Below are 25,981 nucleotides of genomic sequence, written 5' to 3' on the forward strand. Positions count from 1 at the left end.
GTAGAGACGGGGTTTCACCATGTTGACCAGGATGGTCTCGATCGCTTGACCTCGTGATCCACCCGCCTCGGCCTCCCAAAGTGCTGGGATTACAGGCTTGAGCCACCGCACCTGGCCACTTTTTTAATCTTAAATTACAGAAAATTTAGAGCTAAATTTTATATTGAATTGAAGAAAAATTACTAGCATAGATTTTTGTGCATAACTAGCTTCCTTCTTCATTATATGGCCCCTATTCTTCTGTCTTTTAGTCACTTAGTTATTACATGTTTTTATTGAAAGTTGTCTCAAATCTTTTCTGGAAGCGTGTATGTGTGTGTATATGAAAATCTATATTTTCTCTACTTTCACAATCTCAATGAATTAAACTAGAATGTAAAGAAATGTGCCTTCCATCCACTTTTGTCACGTAGTTTTATTTCTTAGGAAGACTTTGCACAAAAAAAAAAATGTAAAAATACCTCATAACAAACTAAGAATGCACCACAATGAAAGAGCCTAGGTTCAGGGTTGGTGGGGTAAGTAAATTCTACTTTAGGCTTCATGCATATATCATACAAGTCACAGGGAACTCTATGTTCAGACATCAAAATACCTGTATCCAGTGGTTAGAGGAACACCAGATTTTTTCCAGTACACATGGGGCTTTGGGTTGCCGCCAACTTGGCATCCAAATACCACGCTCCCACCTTCCACCAGTTTCTGAACCACTGGTTTTGTAATAAAGTAAGGCGCAGCAGGTTCTCCAGGCCCTGCTTGTTCCTCTGTGATGCTAGTATCCGTTATAACCACATCTCTTGACTCAACAAAGCTGGAAAGAGAATTCCCTTCACATTAGCTTCTGGGTTGCAATTTGCCAATACTGATGGGGCTGAAAATAAAATTGTACTATAACAGCTGCTAATTAGTAAAATGTTTTACCGTTTCTCTTCCGCGGTAAATTTCTCAGTTACGGCTGTGGTTTCTTTTTCAAATTCTTCTGACACTAAAAGAAGACAAAAGTTTCTCCTTGAAATGAGATGTCTAGTGACCCCTGCTTAGCACTGACAGTTAAATTGACCATGTAATCTACCCCCCAGTTCCAAAAAGGGACATCATTTCAAGGTGTGCAGAAACTGTACTGTGGAAGAGTGTCAGATGAGAGTGATGGCACGTGCATTAGGACTGTGGGAGGTTGGCCACTAACCCTGCACAGCCAGATAGCAGGATGTGCTGACGGTTCCGGCCTCATTTACGGCACTGCAAGTAAATCGCCCGCTGTCTTCCGCAAATGCTTCGCGAATCATAAGCCGAGCGATTCCACTCTGGAAGACTATCTGGAAGTCAATAGAACTTTCAATTTGGTAGTCTTCCCTGTACCATGTCACTGTCGGGGATGGGTATCCAGAGATGTGGCACTCCAAGGTGACAGATTCACCTTCAATAACAGTCACGTTTTTTAAGCCCTGAAGAGAAGAAGAAATAAATAATGATATGTGTACATATTCATTAATCATTTCCATTTTGTAACAAATGTGGAGTCTGAACATACACATTTCAACCACCACAAAATGGCCTTTTCATCAGGAGTCTAGAAATAGTAGAGAGACTAATATTTATATAAATACTAACATATTAGTAAAGAGCTGTAAGGCTCAATAGCAAATGCTACCTATGCAACAAAGCTTTGCCATGGTATCACCTATTGGAATGAATCTATCCCTTTCATGGATTCTCCTTCTGTTGTGGTGCATATCACTTTATATATTTTATTATGCTTGTTTATGTACATTTTTTCTGATGGCAGAGAAAATATTTCACAGAGAGATGGATTGGTCTTTATATCTCCACAGCTCCTGCAATAATGCCTTTTGCATATTAGAAGCTCATTAAATCTTTTGAATCCATGAATGATGTACCACACAGAATTACCCTCTTCCTTGCCAAACAGTGTATGGTCTTAAAATGAGCATCTGTAAGCTCATTAATGTCACTTTTGTATTAGTTTGAGAAACTGATCTTTGCAAATGTGTATGAAAATGATTTGAGCAGATATGAATAGGGTCCAACATAATCAACATCTTTACTCACCGAGACCAAAGTTGGTGGAGTAACAGGAATTTCAACAGGTGCAGGTACTCTTGCTGTTTCTGTTACCTAGATTTTTACAAATGACATTACAAAATGCTCACGAAATTAAGGTTAATCTCATAAACTCTTAGCTCATGCAACATTATAAATACAATTTGAGAAAAAGATCTCTAACCAATACTATGCTCCATAAAAATCAAGTCTGAGCATGGTAAAGGAGAAAGGCAAGACTCTGCTGGCTACTTTTCAGTACAAACTGGCCAACTACCTGGTCCTGCTCAATGGGAGTGGACCAAGCAACAGCGGGTAACCAGTCACCAACCTTGGCTTCGCGCCCGTGCAGTACTTCAAAGTGCTCTTCACGGACGGTGGTGCCAGTGATGCTCACCCCTACTTGCTTTTTCACTTCAACACCAGCTTGACTCTTGTACGTATCTGGCGTGTCAGCGAAGGGGAACTGTGGCGAAGGGGTGGGCTCTGCCCTTACTCTAGTCTCACTGGGCTTCACAGTAGGAGCCTTCACCGATTTGGTGATCTTCTGAGCAGAAGATGTGGCTGACAACTCTTTTTGTAATGTGGCAATAGCACTACCGGCTATTGATGCCTACATGGGAACAGTCAGAAAATAAAGTCACCTAACCATCCTCCGAGTCATCATTCAGAAGTGTTTTGCCACTAACACTCTTGGACTGAGTCGGTCCATTTTTTAATGTTCTTATTATCACTCTTAGGGTTAATGAAAAGTCAGTTAGAGATAAGCCAATTATAAAGCTCCTTATCATGCCTGTTATTTGTAAAACAAATTTTAAAATATCCTTTTAAAAAGTTGTATTAAGAACTCCTTATTTTATAGCTTTGATCATAAAAGGATCTTCTAAAGCTTAGTCATGAATTTTCACTTAACCATTCTGATGAATGCCACTTTTGAAACTACCATAGTGGGAGATTCAAAATTAAGAACTTACTAAAATTGTTGGTCAATTCCTAAAAACTACTTTGCAATTGTACATTTAGGTTTTAGCCACACATCTGTGTGAAAGGTGAATGTGGAGACATTCAGAAAAAATATTTTAAGTTTCCTTACTGTTTTTATTCTGTTTCGGTCTCTGGTTATTTGGTCTGTAATTTGGTTATTTGTTTTGTAATGTAGGACAAATTTATAATTTGTAATCAAATATAGGTGTTATATGTAACATAATTCTTTGAAGGCAGAGAAGATTTGGATTCTATTTCTTGGTTATGTGTAACAATAGTGACTAGTATCAATGATTTATTATATGCTGACAACTTGTTAAGGTTTTTATACACTTCTTACTTGCATTTTACATGTATGTTTACTTTCTCCTGATGACAGAGGTTATAAGGGGGAGATAGGGCAGTAATCCAGAGCTATTTGATTCCACAATCCAACCCAACCACCATACAGTACCACTTCTCTATCTTGCTATATTGGGTATATGAATATATGATTTCTCAATGTCTGTCTTTATTATTGAAAAACGTTCACTGTTAAGTTACTCTGAAATGTCTAACAGCATAAGTAAAATTATGCTGTGTAATACACTCCCTTTTACAAAATCACTAGAACAATAGTAATCAGAACAATTGAGTTTGAGCTGTCCCTGAAATGTAAACTAGAGAGAAGCCTATGTGAATTTGTGTCTCCGCAGGGTATAAGATAACCTCCTGTGACTCAAAGCTCACTCTCCTGGGCAACTTTCAGAAACCATACCTTTGAGGAGTCTGAGTCCACTGTGAATGCAAAAACAGACACACACACAGACACATACATACACACACATGCACACACACACCAAAAAGAAGCCTCCATTGGCCTGCCCCAAAGATGCTTTATTTCACAGGTTAGATACTTATTTCCTTTAAACATTTCTGTATCATGCTTTTTAATGTCTTACCTCATATCCATGTTCTGTCTTAGGAACGGAAATTTTCGAAACAGTAAAGTGAGGGCTAGCTGTGCGGGGGCGTTTATCCACATGGACTAATCTTTCTGTTGTTAGATCTGTAGTTGTCTTGATCTGCATTGAAATGAAACTCAGTGATACCATTTATCACCAGATGACCACAGCAGTGAAGCTTGCTTTACCGTGAATAAGGTGAACAGTCAGCAGGTATAGACTTACCTGTGATGATATGTGCATTCCCATTTGATCAGTAGTTTTGATATGAGTTTCAGAAGGAGCCTGGATTACTCCAGGCTTGACTGCTTTAGGGACAACATGGGGTTCTGAGGCTGGACGTTTGGGAGGCTCAGCAACCTTTGCGGCAGAAATGCGTTCCTTATATCCATACTCTAAAGTGGTCTGCTGAGCATAGGATTCTTCAAGATGCCCAGGCTCTCTGGGCTCTCTGACTCGGGCCTGGTCTACTGCAGCAACAACAGTTGCTACAGCTTCAGCCTTTTTTCCAACGTCCGCCTGGAGACAAGGTTTCCAGAATTAATACATAGGAATTAAGATCAGGCTTGAACATCTCCTAGGCATCAGGACAGGCAAATGCCTAAAGGCATGATAGGTAGATGGCATCCACATTATACAGCCATGTTAATGTGTCTAGAAATGTGACTCAGAAATACTTTTAGGGACTTACTATTTCATTGCTTATTATATTATACAGATGTCTATTTAAATATACTCTCTGTATACCTGCTTAATTAAACTAGACATTAAATCACATAGAGACAACATAGGACAATCACAATATAAATATAAAATCATAAGGAGATTTTGAAATTTTCTAGAAAATTTTCAGGCACACAGTCAATCAGCAATTGGAAAATCAGAATTTTGGAGCTGGTTATCTTCACTGATTATTTTTATTATCTTGTTGACCATTTAGTGTTAATGCAGTGAGAGTGATGATATAAGTGCACTCAAATACTGTCATCATCCCATCCAGAAAAATCAGTTACTACAGAGTTATATGGTTACATGCAAATTTGACATAACACGAAAGCTCATAAACACAGAGGGAGCACATGAATTTACTTATGATTCCCTAAGGGTAAGATTTATTTAGTCTACTAGAAAATACCTTTCTTAAAACACACAGATGACCAAGAAAACCCCATGCAAATGAAAATATGGTGATTAAAATGGAAGCGTTATCATGTTTGGATACAAGAGAACAATCTTTCACATTGAAGTTTAATTTACTTTCATTATTATGGGGAGTTAAAGTGAAGAAGGAAACAAATATTATTTTCTCATTTCTGAGTCTGATGAACATAAATGGAAACATAGTTTGCAGAGGAATTTCTCTTTTAAAGAAAGCAAACTAGCTGATGTGGCTTAGATATTATGATTCTATGTAATACTTGGTAACAGCATACCACAAAAATCACAAAACCATGTCCATCCAGTGCATTGTAAAAGTAAGATTGGAAAATTTTATTAGTATTCTGTTTTCTATACCTGTGAATAGAATCTAGAATGCATCTGAAACATTTTTCAACGATGCTACTTGTATAGCTTTAAAAATTATTCTCTGAACGATTGAAGATATAAATGAGATTTTTCTGAGATGGAATTGGGCCGTTAGTGATCATGCATTTTACCCAGGCCTTCCTTTCAGGAAGACACAAACAATTTAATCTGCCTTGAAGGACTGCAAACACCATCTTCACTTTAGATTACATCATCTCAGAAAAAAATATACATGAGGCTTAGGTGAGTTAAGTTTGTCCATTTATTGGTCTCTTTTTTAAAAACTATGTTGGCCATAAGTTGATTTTAATTGTATAGACATTTAAAAATGTTAACATCTTCGACAGATAATAGTAAATAAATACACTTTTATATATGATTTTACTTTGATTGTAAAGTGACTGTATTTCCACTATCTCATTTGAAAATTTTAGCCAGTCTGATATGAAGTAGGTAAAGTTTTAATTTATTTTAACAATGATTAAAGTAAGATCAAAGAAAGTGTCATTTGACTAAATGTCACACAACTGAAATATTTAAATTTTGTTCTTAATTTTAAACATATTGAAAAATCTTAATCATGGTAGAATATTTTAAATTGAGGAAGTATCTATTTTTTCTTCAAATTATTGTATATCAAATCTATTTACACATGCTTTTTGGTGGACTACAAATGAGTACACTGGTAACTCCTTTTATTTCTTAGTGGACTTCGATATTTCTCATATTTTTGTAACCTGGAGAAGCAGGAAGACAATTTGGACTAGAATACTCCAATTCAAACCAGTTAAATGCTGAGAATAAATTTAGGAGACACAAGGAAAAGCATTATTGGGTCTGGCTTTTCACTACTAGAAATGCTCACTGTTCAACTGGAGGACGGACAGAATCTAACCTCGACTGTTTTATTGACCAGTTAAGCAATTAGATGGAACACTAGAAGCACAATTCACGACAGATGAAAAGTTATGAGAGTTGATGATGAAATGGGATGAAACAATACTTTTCACCTCCATAGCATCAGTTTTCATCTCTTCTTGAAAAAGATGTACTTGTTCTTGTTTAATAGCAAATCCTTCTCTAGTCATTGGCAGTATGGCTGGTTCAGCAGAGTTTGCAGTGGTAACTATTACTTTAGGTATAGACATTTTCTTGGCTTCCATCCTCAGCTAATTTTTAACAAAAATAAGAGTCAATTCATGACAAAATTTGAGTGGAAACAAAAATAAAAAGTTAATCACTCAGGAAGTATGTTGCACAGTGGAATTTTTGTCATTTATGAGACTTCTGAAAGGCTGATATGCCATTAAATATTAGACTTGAGTAAAGGTTTAAAAAGTTTATCTTAAATCATGTCTTAGAAAAAAAAACCTATAGAGTTAGAAAACGACCCTGAGGGAAATACAAACAGGATTCAGGTCATCCTGCTAATGAAATGAAAAAACTTTAGTTGCTAATTTTCAAATGATATATTAGCAATAAAGAATACAATAGGTAAATGGGTCGTTTGGAGTAAATGACAGAGTCATGGGAAGCAGTTTAATTCACGGATATTTCATAGCTATAAATAGACACAGTAACCTCTCATGGCTTGTGTGTAATTGTTCTTGTCGGGTACTTCCTTTTCTAGATTTTAATACCTGCATCTTGTTTAGCTTTACTGGGAGCTGCTATAGCAGGCACTATAATTTTCTCAGCTTATCTTCTCATCTGATATTTACAGGAGGAAAAAAGAAAGTTTTATACAAAGAAAATTATGGGTAATTTACTGAAATAAGTCCATACTCCATACCATAATATACTGAATTTAGACCCCTCAAAACACACATCTTCTTGGCAGTAAGAGTCATCATTTACTTATACAACTTTTGTGTTTTTAAAAAATGTTCATGGGTCTCTTAAAATTAGCCTGCATGCAATTTTAATCAACTTCTGGAAGATTCCCAAGTGTTAATAAAACATTGAAAATAATGGTGAAGAGATAAGTGGAGAAATGGATATGTCATAATTAATATTAACAATAATAAATAATTCTTTTTTTAGTTTCCAGTTATTTAATTGTCTAAAAAATAAATTCGGTTAATAGTGACTCATACATAAGAAATTGAGAGATTTGATATTAATGTATTATAATAAGATATTTCACATGAGATGTGGTATTAATGAATTATGAGAGGAGATTTCACACTTGGAACAGCAATAGTCACCTTTCCATGGGTAACTTGGATTTGTTCTTGTCTAGTAGCCATAGTTTCTCTAGTTCTCAGTATTGTTTCTTGTTCTTTGGCTTTAGCAGTAGCAACTGCTATTGTAGACAAGGCAGTTTTCTCAGCTTCCTTTCTCATCTGATTATTACAGTAAAATCAAGATTTAAGTTGTACAGGGCTTCAAACACACATCTTATGACCCTTCCCCCTTCCTCATGGGGATGCAAGATGGTTATTCAGGGTTAAATACACAAGAGCAATTAACTTTCACCTGGCAATGCCTACATATACTGACTGACAATCACAAAACTTAGAAATGTTAGCTATTAAGAAAACTCTGGATGAGTCCCTATGTTGCTTTTTAAAAAAATTAAGCTTAAAATGCTAATCTTCATGCAAAGAATAATGGTGAATAAAATGTATTACAAATGTTACCGATGGATGAAAATCAAATGTGCGTTTAAAATTAATGATAATCAGTCACGTATTTACCATTTTGTTTTTAGTTAGGGATTTTAAAAGGAAAATACAGATTAATAATTCATACCACATTGTAGTTAATAGTTTACTAGAAATTAGTTTCAAAATGAACTTTTCGCAGCTCAAATATCTGTATTCACCTTTGCCTGAGTTATCTGAACTTGTTCTCTTTTGGTAGTAATGCCTTCTCTACTTCTTGATACTAAATCTTGTTCTTTGACTTTGGGTGTGGCAACTATAACTTTAGGTACCACTGTTTTCCTAGTTTCCTTCATTATCTGATCATACAGAAAAAAAAGAGTAAGAAAAGTCATTACATTCTATAAGCCTCTAATAAAAGAAACATAAGTCAAAAAGAAAGGAAGCAAAATTTCTTCCTATTCAAGGACATTTTAATTACACTAAAACATGTTTGAGTTTCTCTGATCATCCATACTGTTTCCCTGGCAAAAATATCCAAACAATAAGTCCGGTTAAAAAGAAAACGAATGTGATTAGCAATAAAATACTGAGTGCTATTTTGAATTTTTCACATTTTGTAACTATATGAGACATTCCAGTAGCACTGTAAATAGCACATAGTTTTTTTTTTCCATAGTATGAATTGTTTAAGGACATCTACTTCAATAGGAAGATATTAAAGTGAATTATTATATTAGCAATAAGCCAAAGAAAGTCTGAAAGTTAGGAATGAATTGGCAGTGAATGCTAGCTGTGTGGGATTTGCATTATAAGAAGAGGTGGAGGTGAAGAAGTGATGATTAAGATTCATGATGAAAATGTAGGTGACTTGCAAATGAAATGGTGTGAGAATGACTTTCACATTGGCAGGAAGTCATCACCTTTTCAGGACTTAGGTGCATTTGATCTTGTTGTGTGGCAGTTTCTTCTTGAGCCCCCAGGACTGTTTCTAGTTTTGTGGACTTTGCAGTGGCAACTACCACCATGGATGCAGCAGTTATCTCAGTTTCCTGTCTTATCTGATTTTTAAAGTAAAATAAAGATTTGAGTTTCAAAAGATACAAAAGAAATGGCAAGAGATCCTTGAAACATTCGGTAGAATACAGAATGCTTAGTAGGGAAAGAGAAAATGTCAGATTTCCATTTTAGGCACCTACACTTGTGCTTAAGACATAGACTTCTGCTTTTCTGAGGAATGGGCTTCTTTTCTGCCCACATGCACCTTGGCAAATTGTCCTAGACCTGAAAATATCTCATCTGGAGACATGTTGACATGTTAGGGAACCTGGTATGTGGCTGCTGACAAGTGGCTGGAAAACTATAGGCCAGCTGAACTTGCCAGTCACCAGCATTGCGATGGCAATGGGGATTTCTATGCCTTTAATTATGCCAAGTAGGATTCTTGCTGCATTCAAAATGTCTCACTCACAGTAAGGAGAGAGAAATTCAGTCAGCAGCCTCTGGCAAGCCTTTTAAGTGTATGAGGTTTTCAACTGGACCTTTGCAGAAAAGTAGCTCTAAGATCAGCAAAGAGCTTGAGTTCAAGAAGGATGAGCACATATGCCCTCTTCAACATGGAAGAATTCAAGATAAATGCCTCTCTTCTGACACTTAAAGGCTTGATTTCACACATGGGAAAGATGTGGACTTTGGTGACACTGAGATTGTCCTTACACAGCTCTAGGGCTCAACAGCAGCAAATGCTTCTAGGTTACCGTTTATCAACCATGAATTGAAGGCTTTTTTTTTTTTGAGGAAGTATTCACTTTCTCTGATGTCCAGCATTTCCTCACTTTCTCTTGCTATTTATTTGGGTGTTTATGGCTGATGTGTGTGTGTGTGTGTGTGTGTTTGTGTGTCTTATAACTATGTAAGGTTTGTGCATTACAATCTAAGTGATGGAAGACTTAGGCTATACACAAAGAACCCGACTGTCCCGGTGGGTAACTGGACTGGCATGATATCTATCTTCCATTTATGTGTGTTCTAGAAAGTTCATAGATGTGCCCTAAACTATTCTGGTAGACAGTCTCTTGAAAACTGATCAAGTGAGTGGCAGATAGTGCAGCGTAAACACAATTTCCATCCTGAGTTTCAATACTAGACATAGAGGAACAATGACAAAAGCACACAACAAAAGACTTCTCTATTGAGGGGTTTTGGTTATAAGCTACCTGCAGCTGGCTGGAATGCAATATTGTCAACAAACTAGAAGATATTTACAAAATCACACTTACCGTTTCTTGAGTTACTTGTTTTTGTTTCGTAGTAATTTCTCCAGAAATTCTAGTTTCTTGTTCTTTGGCTTTAGCTGCAGAAATTACTACCTTTGGTACAAATGTTTTTTCAGTTTCTTTTCTTATCTGTAATTAATGATTAAAAATAGTTATTTCCTGATACTCAATGAAATGCTGTGGTATTTATTAAATATAACAACATAGGAATTTGATGATGCAAAATCCCCTCTCTGGAGATGTTACTAAATAAAATAAATAATCTCATGTTTATAAGTAAGATCATGCTCTTTCTTTCCCTAAATCTGGAAATTAGGTAGGCTGCTTAGAGAAAACAAAGTTGAATTCAATACTTTGTTTTGAATAGGAGAATTGTAGTCTTCCTTAAAATGACTTCCAATTTTTATAAATAGATCTATGGCAATATTATTCTGTACTAATTCTGTCATCTAAAGGTAATCTTAGAATATATATTAGAATGAAAAGCTTTAGAAGTAATTTTGTCTGATCTTTTTATTTTACATGTGAGAAATCAAGCATGTATAATTTATAGTCAACATTTATACAATATTTTTGTTTTGCCAATTTTCCTAAATACTGTGAAGAATGCTGTTTCCATCTGGGTACCTAAGATATATGTGTATGTAGGGGGACAGTTTGCTCCATTTGCCTCTTTGCCATTCTCAAAAATCTCATCACTGAAACACAGGATCTCAAGGCTGAAAGGGACTTGAAAGTTCATCCTCTCAAAGCACCTACCTAACTGACAACTGGCTCACTGGCCAAGAGCTCACCTAGCTGGCCTTTCCCAATTTGTCCCCAAATGCTGCTAATCATGGGGCTGTCCTTTTCATCTTTTCTGGTCATTTGGCTTGTTAAGGCCATGCTGTTCATTTCACTTCAAACTCATAAATGTCTTTCGAGGAGCCAGGAAGCAGTCACTAAGATTTCTAAAGCAAAGTGAGTTCAGCATCTCCTCCACTCTTCCCCATTCCTGCTTCAGCATCTTTTTCTTCCTCCTGGTTTTACCCAACTGTCCTCTCCCTATCGTCATATACTTAGTGCATCCCCAGCTCAGTGTGGTGAGACTCCTGTTTCTACTCCTGGTGTAGGTTCACAGAGTTCTCTTTCATCCTCAAAGGGGAGCATAAGGGGACACTAGACTTTGGTATCTAGTACCCAGAAATGTAAACATGTAACAAGGGGATTTCATTACTGTGCTAACAACCATGTGGCCCAAGAAACTACACCCTGCACGGTAAAGATGATTGTGTGTGTTGACCCCATAAGATCCTCAATGAATTTCAAATCAAAACCCATTCTCACCTGCTCATGAGTTACGTGCATCTGCTCTTGCTTGGTGGTAATTACTTCTCTGGTTCTGGATTTTAATTCTTGTTCTTTGGGTTTATCGGCGGCCACTACTACCTTAGTTACAGCAGTCTTCTCCGCCTCCTTTCTTACCTGCTTTTCATAGAGGAAAGGAAGGAAACACTTTAGTCATCTTATATTAAAAAAGTTCAAAACCAGCCTGGCCAACTTGGTGAAACCCCATCTATACTAAAAAATACAAAAATTAGCTTGGTGGTGGCACACACCTGTAATCCCAGTTACTCATGAGGCTGAGGCATGAGAATCACTGAAACCCAGGAGGTGGAGGCTGCAGCGAGCTGAGATAATGCCACTGCACTCCAGCCTGGGCAACAGAGCAAGACTCCGTCTCAAAAAACAAACAAAAAGTTACAATAGTATGTCATGATTGAGACATAAATGTCACACAAGAAAGGATAAGGAGGAAAGCTAGAAGGATTTTGAGCTATAACAGAAAATCTATTCAAATATGAGGTGGAACATTATCCTGGATTTATAACACTGTTCAGCTATGAATCACGTTTGTTTTGAGAAAAGTAAAAACAAAAGTCATTTGGGGAAACTCAGAGAAACGGAATGCCTGCCTGAAATAGTAGTTTCCATGTCCAGTGAGTGCAGTGACCAAGCTCTGGGATTGACTGGTCTCTGTTTCTCCGACCACTGTCTGCCTTCCTACCTTGAATATCATAGTTGACTTCTGCCTGCTTGTATAGCCCAGGTATTTCTGGCCTACTCTGCTCTTGTGATATTCACCTTGTCAACACCTTTGGTATCTCAGATTACCTTTTGCTCAGAAAGTTCTAAAAGTCTGGGCCCTGCTGGGCTCAAGGCTGTCTTCAGAATGATTTGAGCATTGCTGCACGCAGGGCTCAGTGGATGGCGGTGGAGCAAATGTGGCTTGAAGGACACGGCTCTGCGGGTGCCCTGTGGCAGCCTCACACGTACCTGTTCTTGAGCAGGTTGGACGTGCACAGCAGTCGTGGTTGTCCTCTGAGCAGTCTGCTCTACAGCGCTGATCACTGGTTCTCTCACTCTGGCCATATCAACGGCAGCAACAACAGTCGCAACAGCTGCACTTTTGTCAGCATCTTGTTTCACCTAGATTAGAAATGACCAAGTAGATTACTTTTTTAAATGACCTGCCCAGTAGAAAAGAAAAAAGCACACTGGAACTTGAGCTACCTAGAGCAAAATACACTCATATATGAGCATTTATTATTGCCAAGAAATATAGAGACTGTATCATTAAAACCTGTATTTTATGGAAACTTCACAGATTGGAGCTTTTGTCCTAATTAGAAATGGTTTTGCAAAGCATGACTACTGAATCTGGTCTTCAGTTGCTGCTATATTTTTATGTTCATACACATTTTACCTCCAATTTATACAGACTGAGTTTTATGTCAGAAATCCAGTCGGAGAAACCAGAATGTGAAATAAGGAAAAACAAAACCATTCTAACAGTACCTCTTTAGTGCCAGTGGCAACAGCCCCTGCTGCGTAGGTAGCACTGGCGGACACACTGGCTGCAGCACCCGCAGCGCCACTGATGGTCACTTGCTCCTGGACACCGTATCTCCCTTCCCATCTCTCTTCTGTCCTGATCTGAGTAGAGCTTGTCAGCGTTGTCTCTCTCATCTCAGCCTCAGATGAGGAGGCCACGTAGCCCTCTTGCTTCCAAGGGGGTGGCACTTCGGGGCCTGTGGCCACAGCAGATATCTGAGTCTTACGCATGAGCAATGGAGACTTAACAGACCTGATGGGGGACGTGGAGATTCTTGCTGCTGGAGACACGGACCTGAAAACCAAAAGGCAGAGGTCAAGAATGTCAAAGCAAGAAACTCCAATAGGGCTAATCAGATGTGAATCATGGGATGAAAATCTCTAAGTGCTTTAAGGCAGAGTGTTACAATGTGTGCCTCCATAACCTATTCACAGGGTAAATAATATACTTGGAAGTAATTTGTTTTAAATTTCAATAAACCTATTATCTGCTGTAACCCTGTAAGAGAATCAGCTTTAATTCCAAGTAAGCTAAAGATTCTGTGCCCTGCACCTTCTCACATTAAAACAAACAAAAAAAATCACAGCAGAAAAAGGTGCTTCTTTAATATGCAGACAAAGGAAAGACATGTCAAATCCAGCAATCTCTGTATTCCCAATTAATCTCTGTATTCTAATTCTGGGGGTTAGGGGATGTCAAATAGGTGTTATAAGAAGAAAGGTTTCTGTAATCAAAATGCTTGTGCCACTCTAGACTAGACGAGTTAAGCCATTTTTCCCCCCGTAGGACTTCTCACAGCCCTTACCATGTTAATAGGCCTGGTGAATTTCCAGGGCAGGAGGACACATTCTTAGGAAGCTTTCTATCACATTTCTGAGTGTAGGTTGTGCAGCCCACTTTGCAAATTGCTGCTTTAACCAAAGTGTTTGTGGACAGCTACTTTTAATCTCCTCCGTATTGTTTTTTCTCGCCCTCCTTGTATGGCACTCTGGACTTATTTTAAATATATTTAGAGTTATTGTGGAAATTGGCTAATTTAAAAACTAATGATTCTGTGATGTTTGGTTAAATTGATAAAGTTGCTTCTTCCAGAATAGTTTTCATTGTTTGCTTTTTAGGTGTATCTGAAGAGCAAGTAGCATCAGTTGAAGAATATGGGTGCTAAATCCCAGCACTGATAGCCAAAAAAGACTGTTTCTGATCTACAGCAATAATTCTAGGGATTGGCTAACTACTGTAAGGTAAACATTTTTTCAAAACTAATTTAATTCTTAATAAGGCTTATGACATTTTCCTCTCTAGGTGGCACTATTGCCCTATCATTGCATTTTATTAATTCTGCATATAAGAAAATGTTCATAAATGCATTCTGTCACTATCTAGGATATTTAGCTTACGCTGATCATAAATGAAATGATTATTCTAATTAAGCTCAAGGTACAGTTGATATTTTCTCTAAATTACAAAGTACCTTAACAGTACATTACAACATTAACCAGGTTCATGAAGAAATATTTAATTATTTTCTTGAAGAAGCATTTTTTTTGTATGTGAAAATTCATTTACACTTTATAAATGAAATTGTAATCAAAGTAAAGGGAAATCTAGGGAACAAGTCTCTTTTTTGAACATGACTGCCTTCAAAATATAACAAAAACTGAGTTAGAATAATGCATGGTTTCCACTAACTGAAGAAAAGCAAAGAAACGTGCACTTTTAAGTTTCAACCTGTGCCTGTTCTTGCTGTACTTAGCAAATGGGTTTAATTCAGAAAGAGTTAAAGACATGATTAGCATGACATGATTGATTAACAGCAGGTCACAGGTAAGCCTATAACTGTGAAAATCATTGTAATTTCGGTCATTATAGGAGAGCACTTATTTCTGCACTTACAATAAAAAGTAATCACCTGGTCACAGTGAGACACAATGCACCTCCTTTAATGAAACATGTTTGCCTTACTCTACAACAAAAATCAAGATTAAATTATGAGACATTTAGGAAATAGTCTAACTTTGATAACCATTATTTTCTCTGCAAATTGGCATTTTATTTGTTAATTATTTAAAAGCAAAATTTTGGACCAATTTGGATGGTTATTAATGAACTTTCAAAACTGCTAAGATGGTCAAAATTCTCCATGGGATCGGGATACTCCATAATTCTAAATGACCTTTAGGCTTGCTTGGGTTTTCAAATATAGTTGGGTTGTTATCTCCTCAAGAAATTGCATTTGGCCTGTGTTGTTGATTTCATGGTGTGAAAACCTGGATTTAGCCTGAGACTGAATACTTTTTTTATTCAACTGCTAGACTGTTTTTTAAAGTAAGTTTTTTGTTCAAGGTTTCATGTTAGCATTTGCCAAATCTTTACATTTTTGTGCCCAAACAATAAAAATTGGAAAATAACTAGCATTTTTTTCATATATTTATTGGACCTTTACATTGCCTCTCATGTGAAATACTATTTTGTATCTTTTGTTTTTATTTGTGTTTCATTTTTCTCCTTTAAAAATTAATTTGTGGATAATTTTTAATACATTTGGTGTATTAGTTATTTGTCATAAATATTGCAGACATTCCCCCAGATCCATTTCTTTCGCTTGGCTTGTTTATGGAGTCTTATCCAGCATATGTAACTGTGTAGGCTACACACTCTTTCTAGGCTGGTGTTGTCTACCTTGCAGCCATTTTATGTGTATTCTCATACTTTTATGGTAGAGGCAATGAAGTATCTTGAGGAGAAGGAGCCTCTTAAAATTTTTTCACAAATGCTGTTTAGTTTAGTAATGACCTTTTGCTTTTGCCATAAATACATTTTGATTTTTATGTAGTTGAATCTGTAACTGTCTTTTTAAAAGCTTTCACCTATAAATGCTTTTGCAAATTGTCTTCTGATTTTTTAATTTTTTAACTTAACTATTTAATCAAGGTGAAATTTATTTTGTAAATAGTGAGAAGCAGAAGTTAATGTTTGCTTGCTTCTGGATAGATAATGAATTGGACCAGCATTCTTTATTAAAATACCTCTCCTTCCCCTGAATTGAAAGGTCGCTTTGTTTAAAAATTGAATTCCTTATATACTTGAATCTCTTTCTGGACTCTGTTTTGTTCCCTTGGTGTATTTTTCTATTCATTTACCAGTACCATACTGTTCTGATTATACTAACTTTACAGTATGTCTGAATGTTATTTAGGCCAACTATCTCCTTATTGTTCTTTTATAAAAATGTTCTAGGCAGGGAACATCATGTGTTTTTTACTTCATTTAAATTGATCAATAAACACTTTTTGTTTGCTCAAATCTTGTACATTTTTCATTTCATCATATTCAAATGTTCATCATGATAACTAAATCTCAAACTTTCAAAACTATTGTGGACAATTTACACTTCATTATATAATTTCTGAGCCCTGATTATGATACATGATCACCTTGTAAAATACTTCCATATTAAGTAAGCATAGAAATCCACTTTATTTTCTAGATAAAATAACACAAGCAAATGCAAAATATTTAGAAGGTTTTACTTATTATCTAAGGACATTGGCATAATTATTTTCCATTTCCAAGGCACTTTCAAGTAATTATCTCATTGAAGCCCCAAAATGCAGCTTGAGATCATTCTTATTGTGATTCTCTTTAATTTACAGATGACACAACTGAGACCTTGAACAAACAATTTAACTTCTTTAGCTCCAGTTACCTATCGATCAAATTGAGGATAATAATTCTTACAGGTTGTGAACATTTAATGAGATAATGTATGTAGACTTCCAGTCAAATGTCTGACAAAGGAAGTGATCCATATATAGTAACAATTATTTTATTATTATACTTATTGCCCTAAGTCAAACTGTTAAGTGAACAGGGTGTTCTGTCTTTAGGGCTTTCAACCATAATTTCTGGGCTCTTCCTTCACTGCCATTTTTTGGCCCCTAAAGTAGATACTTATTACATGAAATATAAATAAGAATTCATAAATCTATAAGGGTCTTCAATTTACCTGAGGACAGTGAGGCTTTATGAAATTCATATTCAGTAACTTCTTGGTTTACCTCCTTTGACACCTGCTACCTTTTTGATTGCATGAAACTTATATGGGAGGAGGGCAGGGAAGAGCTGGGAAGAGAAGGGTGTGGTCCCTGGCCAGGCCTGTGCCCATGGACCCAGGCGAGGACAGGCACTCCTGCCTTCCTGCCCAAATGTTGCATTTCCCAAGATCACCCTGACCTGCCAAGCTCCCGTCCTATGCCTATAAAACCCCCTGAGACCCTAGTAGGCAGATACACAGCGGCCGGATGTCGAGAGGAACACAAAGCTCCACAAACTGCCCGTTTGTATGCCCCTCCTGGAGGTCTGAGCAGCAGGGCACTGAAGAAGCAAGCCACTCCCCATGTTGCATGCCCTGGGAGGGAGACAAGGGAACCTTTCTTGTTTCAAAACCGATTTCCAAAATGTGCGATAACCTGTTCTCTCTATGGAAGCTTTACCTGACCGGAGATGGGGTCGGTGCTCGCACGTGTCTGACTGGGGAAGGGGAGTGTCTTATGGGCGATGGGGACTGCTGCCGAGCCAGCTGTGCTTTGGCAGCAATGGATGGTGGCGTTGGGGATCTGGACTTTGGCTTCGGAGGAATCCTGGGAGGTGTTTTATGTGGCAGCTGTTGCCCAGCAGCACCATCTATGACCATCTCAACTGTTGCAATTGATCTGGCATCAAAGTGGGCTTCAATCTTCTGTAAAAGATGAAAACAAAGCCCACGTTAAGAAGGAATAGCTGGGGACACAACAGCCCGAGAAGCTTGAAAACCAATAGTATAGAAAAATACCTTTTCAATTCGGGTTTCTCTTGATTCTGATATCTGAGCAGTCGAAACAATTGTCTTTGTCTTTTTAGCAGGCACTACTTCTTCACCTGTGGGAAACGAAGGATGAATATTTAGGAGGGGCACAATGACCCATCTTTAAAGAGATTCTGTTAATTCTGACTACAAAAAGATTTTCTGGGTATCCCAATGGAGAAAATTGCAGAAAGTTTTGGATTTTGCATGAATATAAATTAGGTTTAAAATAGAAAACATTCGTTAATAGATAAAATTTTACTTAGAACGATTTTTAAAAATTCCATTATTTGCCAATAATTTGGAAATGTAGATCACTTAATTGAAACCATTTCCAGTTTATAATGAGATTCATGAGCACAGATTGCTTCCATTCTGAGCTCCTGTCTAGAATCTCAGGGATTTTCCATGTGTGTGGAAAAGTCAGCTTTTATATCAGCTGATAGCTGACTTCCCAGGGTTGTCAGAGGAGGCAGGTGGACACTTGGCCCTACTTCGCCACAAACCTGCTCTCTCCCCTCCTCTCTGTTCCTCAACCTCCAGTACATACCTTGAACCAGTAATTCAGCAGTCGAAGTAGCTCTTCCAACGCTATTGGTGGCATTTACGGAATAGGTCCCTGAGTCTTCAGGGTATGCTTCCACAATCAGTAAGCTGTAGAGTTCGCCTTCTTGTGAAATTTGGAAATCAAGGGAGCTCTGGATTTCGGCTCCATCCCGGTAGAACTTCACCACAGGTGTAGGGATTCCAGTCACTCTCACTTGGAGTCTCACTTGGCTTCCTTGTCTCACGGTCATGCTCTGCAGTCGTTGAACAAAGTTGGGTGGCGCTGTCTCGGCTGTGGGGGCAAGAGAACCAAATCAGGACTGAGAGCCTGGCTGCTCCCCACAAGGTATTTTTAAACAATCACTGCTCCAATTCCAAAACCAGGCAATGACTTGCCAATCTAAACATCTTTGAATGTCCTTGAACCCAGCTCACCCAGTGATGACAGCAAGAATGGAGCCAGGAGATTAGAGAAGGCTTTCTTGCCACCATATTTCATTTTATTTGCTTTGTTTTGCTTAGCAGTTTAGGCCATCAACTTTTGTTAATTTGTTTTAAAGAAAAGCTCTAGATTTTGTTATAACATTTCTAGATAATCTTTCTGGCAATTCCCTCTCAACATATTAATAGTGCTTTATTAATATGTTAAAGTCACGTTGCATATTCCAGTAAGCTGCATTAAAATGAATTGCAGTGGTTGCTATGATAGGTGCACCTGTTATGAATCATTACATTTTTCATTTAATTAAAAAAATCCCAAACCTTTCCCAACTTGATAGATGTTCAAATAACCCAAATATTTACTTGCATTTAAAATGTTAATCCCAATAATAACATTACTTCATGTTTTATGTTATAGAAAGAAATTTTTTTGGTTATGTTGAAAGAAATTTTTTATAAGTGTGAGGAGTGTGTGGAATTAACTTTGACATGATTTTGGGTAATAAACAGCAGGTGCTGCCAACCCTGTGAATTTTCCATTTGTGAATTTTCTGGGTATATGCTAAAGTACTACCTGATGTTACTTGATGTGCTTTCTGCTTAGGTCAATTATAGCCATATGATTGAACATCACTGATTGTACGGTTTATTGGATAAGCATATGTAATATTATGTAGCTTATGTAAGATACTATTATTTAATGTGTAAAGGCATACAATATTCTGTATACTAATGTCTCACCACGTAGTAAAGGATAGAGAAAAACAACTGAGGCCACTAAGATTGGTGATAACTTTTCCGGGGAAACAGTGTCATGCATTTGAATAAAAAACAAGCATTTGCTTTCCTCTGGGTATGTTTACATGCCTCTTAAATGGGTGGTCGCTAGACCACCAGCATCAGAATTAACTGGATGCTTGTTAAAGTACAAATTCCTGGAGATTCACACTTTCCTGCCGAATATTGCTTATTCCTTAATAGACTTATAAATAATGCTCCAAGCTTTTCTACTTGCTGAGAAACATGATTTTTAATATTTCCTCAACATACTTTGGAGTATTTAATATGTGTATAGAGAAACTGATTCTCAACCACTTTTGTGATGTATTCTAGAGGGAAATTAAATTCCACAAGGCAAACAATTGGTTATAAATAATTCAGTCTCCAGTGGACACTTCTCTAGTTTAAGAGCTGCGTCTACCTATGCCCATAGCTTTTTCTGGACCCCTTTTCCAATTTGCCAGAGCTGTCTCCTGGGGGAGCAGAGGATTGGCATGTCCCTACCAGCCTACCTTTCACGAGAAGCTCAGCGGTACTAGTCGCTTGTCCAGATCCATTGGTGGCTCTCAGGGAATATCGTCCACTATTGGCTTTAGTCACGGCGGGGATCGTCAGTTTAGCGCGGCCATCGCTAAAGGAGATCTGCACGCCGGGCAGAGTGGAAGTGGAAATCACCTGGCCATCCCTAAACCAGCTCACCTCAGGAACTGGAACACCTGAAGAACAAGAACAATTCATCTTTAGGTTTGAGTGGGCACTGCAAAGTCCTCTGCTTTGTCCCATCATGTTCACTGCCTTGTCCTAATCTGTTAAAGCTTTCCAGCATGGAATGCCACTTAATGATAGTGAAAGCCCAACAGTTGCATGATCAATGTGTAAACTTGCAGACCATTAGGAAGGCAGGAATGGAGGCAACCGAGGCCAAAAGAGGCTTAATGATTTTTCCAAGATCCCTCGGTTAGCAGCAACACAGAAGGGACTAGAATTTCCATCTCCTGCCCGCCTGTCTAAGGCTCTATCTGATGCAATTTAATGGATGTCATTAAAATTATGAAAGGGAGTTACAGAAACGAAGAACCAAGGAAATTTTGAAATAAAGAGTGGCTGTTGTCCTCTTTGAGAACAAGTAAAGAACAAATGCAGCAAACTGATCTCCGGGTTCTACCTGACAAGCCCAGGAGCCATGCCTTCCTCCCTCCTCTGTGGTTACAGGGACGCTGTCTTCCTGGACTCTCCTGCTTTCACAAGTGCAATCAGTAAAAACACTGTAACATGGACAATTTCTCATAATAAAAGCCTAATCCAAACCTAGTCTTTCAGAACAACATGGATCACTGAAAGTGCAGGTGGAAATCCAAATTCTCTTTACCTGCCATAAATGGTAGAGCCAAGAACTACATGTATATGGTTTGATGTTTTAAGTATATTAAAACTCTGTACATTGAGAATGTATGAGGTAAGTTCAGAGCATGGTGTATTTTGCACTTGGCATAAAGGTTGATGCTCTATCTACTTAAGCTGGGAGGTAAAGATAATCTAGAGAAAGTCTATTTTGTTGTTCATATGTTAGCCAATCTCCCACTATGGCCAATTAGTTTATTGGACTGATTTATGGGTATTGGATATTTTCAGTAGTGCGTTTCTAAGAACTTATTTGTATATAGTTTGAAGGAACAAGAAGATATGAAGTAGCCAGATTCCACTACTTTTCAAGGAGGCAAATTCCTACTGAAGTCATATGTGTTCGTCTCAGTTCAGAAGTTACTGAGTGTTACCAGATAAATAAGTGAATTTTTTGGAAGCCAATAAGACTTTATTGTGCATGAAAAGAGAATTTCATTTGTCTCTTTATGTACAATAGAAAATAAATAATGATTAGATACTTGTGCAATGTAAAATAAAGTATTATCCAGTTATGAATAAGATTGGTGCATACAAAAGAAAAAAAGAAAAAAAATCTTATTTTATTTCTTTATTACAAGCCAAAAAATTCTGAAAAAGAGGTGGGCAATGCAACATGGAAGTGGACTAAATTAATAATCAAACGTGTTTTTTTTAATTAATTCAGATCATCTTACATGGCTAGTTACAATACTACAGAAAGAGAAAATAATGATTAAATAATTTTGAAATTATTTACAAATATAGTTCATAGACTACTCCCCATTTTTTCATAAGATGATACCATATAGTTTTTTGAACCATCCATAAACTGACTTATTAGGAAGAAAAATAAGGCAAAAAAGAGATGAACTTCCTTTTAAATAAAATTCTAGGATTAGTGTTTGCTTCCTTTTAAATAGAGAGACTCAAGAAGCATATTATTTCTTGTCATTTCAAAATGATTGGAAAGTCTTTTAATTCAATGGAATCACTCAATAAAAATTGAAAATAAAATAATAACAAGGAGTTGGTTTATTACTGAATGGCTCTGCCTCCAAGGAAAATTAGATGCATTGCTACTTTGCATATGAACCAACTAAAGTTCAGGTGTCCAGAGCAGGCAGCCCAGGCTACCTACCCAGTGGCTCTGTGGCTGGCTTCTGTTGAGTTCTTGGCTTCCAGTCTGGCTCTGCAGCTGAACCCAAATATGGAATGACTAAATTTGGTCCTACTTAGCTGCTGGATTTTAACTGCAATTTTAATCCAATGCTAATTATTTTTGCTTTGTGGAATAATAAATATGAATAAAACATTTTCAAGCCATTATATTCTGAGATTTTGTCAGTACTCCGTGAATAGTATACCCTTAAAATGACCTTTTCATAGTGTTGGATTAATTTTCCAAAGTGAAAGCAGGGCTTAAACTTGGCATCAAGTCCTGCAGCAACATTAACTTACTGGAAAGGAGGCAAAGGGAAAAAAAAACAAAAATGTGAATGTGTGAACTTACCACTAATGTGCGCCTCAAAGGTTGCGGTACTACCCTCCAGTACCACAACGCTTTGTAACGGCTGCGTAAACGTCGGTGCTTGCGTTGCCATATTTCTAGGCACTCTGAAAAAGAAGAGAAAATAAATTAGGGTGTCCCAGCTGAGAGTCACCCTGGAGCTGCTTTGCAGATAGCAGAGACACACATTTCTTTAAACGGATTGCTCCATAGGTCATCTGTGGGCCTAGAGTGACACAGAGGTCTTCTCTTTTGTGGCTTGAAAAGTTTTAGACCGTTCTTCAATGAGTTTTCTTAAAGCCTAATCCAAAGTAGCAAGTGTAAGGAGAAACAGAAAAAAAACTATTAGCCAAACAAAGCAAGGAATGAACCCTAGTGGTCAAAGAGGGAATATACAGTTTTATCTATGGTGGAAAATCAGGTTGAGTTGAAGAAAAAGAAAACCACAGCAATGGGGGATTAGTGAAGTGTAATTAGAGACAAGACATGTGACAAATGTAAAATGAACCTCTGGGCCAGGCTTGGTGGCTCATGCCTGCAATCCCAGCACTTTGGTAAGCCGAGGCAGGCAGATCACTTGAGGTCAGGAGTTCAAGACCAGTTTGGCCAACATGGTGAAAACCCTGTCTCTACTAAAAATACAAAAATTAGCCAGGCATGATGGCACGTGCCTGTAGTCCCAACTACTTGGGAGTCTGAGGCACAAGAATCGCTTCAACCCAGGAGGTAGAGGTTGCAGTGAGCCAAGACGGTGCCACTGCACTCCGGCCTGAATGACAGACCAAGACTCTGTCTCAAAAAAATATATATAAAATGAAATAAACCTCTGGATCAGCTTAATGTGTAAGATACAATTACTTTAAAAATTTTCCTTCTCCCCAGGATTTTTCATTGACTCTATTTATAAAGTTGACATTGATTCAGACAATATCTGATTACTTAAAATAGTCACCAGAAGTAAAAATTTGAACTTTGTAATATCTTTCCTGACTGGAAAAGCTTTGGCAAGCCTTATGAAATATGCAAACTTTTTGTAGACAGCATACGATGCTTTCTATTTCTTAGCATTTCTTCATACTATAATTGCACAGTGAATGTTGCTACTGTTGAAGTGAATATTCAGAAAAATTTAAATTTTAGTGAACAGGCCAAAGTTTATTATAGATCTGAAAGAAAAATGTTGGCTTGAGTTCTTAATATGGAACAATTTGCAAACTTTGAATAATGGAAGGCTGGTGTAAAATGTAGACGAAGTGAAAAGGCCTATGCTTTCGTAAAGTAAAATATTCAACATCAAAGAAATGAATAGAAAATTTGCAGTTAAGTCATTTTGTTAAGTGCAAGAAAGTACTTTGCCTATCAGTTTCAGAGAGATTATGTGAAGAATTTTCTGATGCATAAATACCTGATTATTCGACATGACTATTCTGTTGTGAAATAAAAAGAAAATTTCTGAATTGTCAATCACTTTATTACTATTTTTTATCAAATTCTTTGTTTACTAAAACTTCATAGAGCAATAATCTTCTTAGTGATAATTCTGTTCCTTATTGTAACTTTTTACTTCATTAAAAAAAAAATAAAACCAGCATTCTCTGAAACAATAAAATTTGTATTTGGAAAATTCAGATAATATCCAAAAGCTTTCATAATTTTTTTGTCAGGAACTGCTTTTTGTAGCATGTTTTCTTTGTGATGAACAACTTTCTGTGCCTAGCTTTTTCTGTTTACAAGCTAGTGCATCTTCTAAAAATAGCTGTAGCTATGGAATATATAATTTTATATCTATGTATTTCCAGGCATTGTCAATTAGCAATTGAATTCTAGGAAGATGAGAAATCAAATCAAAGTGTATTTAGAAGTACAAAGCCTTGAACCTTCTTAGTGTCAACATTTATCTCAAATTTTATAATTGGAATGTGTGCTGAATTAAAATGCATGCAGAGATTCTGAATATTTTAGAAAACAATTGTATCATTTTATTCCAAATCTCTAACTACGTAGCAATTAACCATGGTAAACTGGTCTTACACTCCTGTCGTCTAGGTGGATTTTGCTGCTTTAGCACTTGCTTTTCGCAGGCCTTTGTCTAACTGGGGCTAAAGGTATGCATCTAAAATGTCATGCTCTTAAAATAAACTCTCCTAAACTCTCCAAGGTTGACTGACAGCAGGCAAGTGTTCTGCCACTGTCCTGCAACTGATACCTCAGCAGTTGATTCCCTTAAAAAGTCATCAGGGTGTAGCTGACACCACATGCATTTTATCAGAGCTATTCTTGGTGTGCTTCACTTTATCGTTGAGTAATATAACCTTGAACATTCCCAACAGACAAAAAGAGTCTAGAAAAGAAGCAAATGTTTCTCTCAACATTTCAGACCTCAACATTTAGAATGTTAAGTTGAATTTAAACAATTTTGAACCATGGAATCATTCAGTTGATATGCTAAAGCTTTCAATTTTTTAAAGAAAAAATGCCCCGGCATTTTAAAACGGAATTTAACAAGAAGATTTGAATAATGGGTCAGCACTAGCAACAAGTAGTTACACAAACACTTGTACAGAGGCATTTAGCACACACAAATAATCCAGAGCCAGAGATCAATACGCAAGTGACCCAGAAAAGTTGCTGCTCACCTGATTTCTCAAGAGTGCCTAAAAAGGGTGGGACTAAGCCCAAGGTGGCTTCTGAAACGACGTCCTATGTAGAGTTGGTTTTTCCGACCATCTCCGACATGAATCGGTGAGCCTCTAATCCTAAAAACAAAACTACACAGTCCAGACTGTGTAGTTTTGCTTTTCTATGCAATCCCTACACCCGAGGCGAGGCTGGGAATGCACGACTGCTCAAGAGCCAGGGTCTGGCCTGCCCTTTTATTCAGCAGATCTGCTGACAGCCCCACATCCTTAGGCAGGGCCCTGGGTGATTGGCTGTCTTAGGAAAGCATGATGGGAGAGGACCTATTTGGTAGTGTCACATACCACCTGTTCTTCTGATTGACAGTGCTAAATTTAGCACCTCAAAGGAGACTTTACTGAGGAAATAGAACTGCATTTAAAGAGTAATTGTGTTGAGGCTCAGAGAAGAGCATTGGTTGCTGATGTTAAAATCTGATGTGGGTCTGAAGAGGTGTGACAGTAGATAGCACTTGTAGGCAGTCATGCAAAAAAGCCCCAAACCAGAGGGCTCTGCCCTGAGTCAGGCCCCA

At 37.4% G+C, this 25,981-nt stretch overlaps 1 protein-coding gene across 50 annotated transcripts in view; it reads right to left on the minus strand.

The window, feature by feature from the left end:
• The window catches only part of TTN (titin), a 272,145-nt gene extending 246,524 nt beyond the window's left edge, over positions 1-25,621 (minus strand). For all 50 annotated transcript variants that reach the window (XM_078327295.1, XM_078327278.1, XM_078327313.1 and 47 more), the window contains exons 1-19: positions 25,410-25,621; positions 22,777-22,880; positions 20,396-20,599; positions 18,667-18,954; positions 18,105-18,190; positions 17,767-18,011; positions 13,237-13,567; positions 12,715-12,867; positions 11,725-11,865; positions 10,402-10,527; positions 8,344-8,481; positions 7,724-7,861; positions 4,215-4,508; positions 3,987-4,109; positions 2,393-2,674; positions 2,071-2,136; positions 1,187-1,445; positions 922-985; positions 596-811 (exon numbers count right to left, since the gene is read on the minus strand). In XM_078327295.1, the coding sequence (XP_078183421.1) occupies positions 596-811; positions 922-985; positions 1,187-1,445; positions 2,071-2,136; positions 2,393-2,674; positions 3,987-4,109; positions 4,215-4,508; positions 7,724-7,861; positions 8,344-8,481; positions 10,402-10,527; positions 11,725-11,865; positions 12,715-12,867; positions 13,237-13,567; positions 17,767-18,011; positions 18,105-18,190; positions 18,667-18,954; positions 20,396-20,599; positions 22,777-22,867 (3,245 nt within the window). In that variant the 5' untranslated portion in view covers positions 22,868-22,880; positions 25,410-25,621. The remainder of the gene's footprint in view (positions 1-595; positions 812-921; positions 986-1,186; positions 1,446-2,070; positions 2,137-2,392; positions 2,675-3,986; positions 4,110-4,214; positions 4,509-7,723; positions 7,862-8,343; positions 8,482-10,401; positions 10,528-11,724; positions 11,866-12,714; positions 12,868-13,236; positions 13,568-17,766; positions 18,012-18,104; positions 18,191-18,666; positions 18,955-20,395; positions 20,600-22,776; positions 22,881-25,409) is intronic.
• Between the last annotated feature and the right edge of the window lie 360 nt (positions 25,622-25,981).

The sequence above is a fragment of the Callithrix jacchus genome, chromosome 6 (assembly GCF_049354715.1).
Source record: "Callithrix jacchus isolate 240 chromosome 6, calJac240_pri, whole genome shotgun sequence".
NCBI classification, from domain to species: Eukaryota; Metazoa; Chordata; class Mammalia; order Primates; family Cebidae; genus Callithrix; species Callithrix jacchus.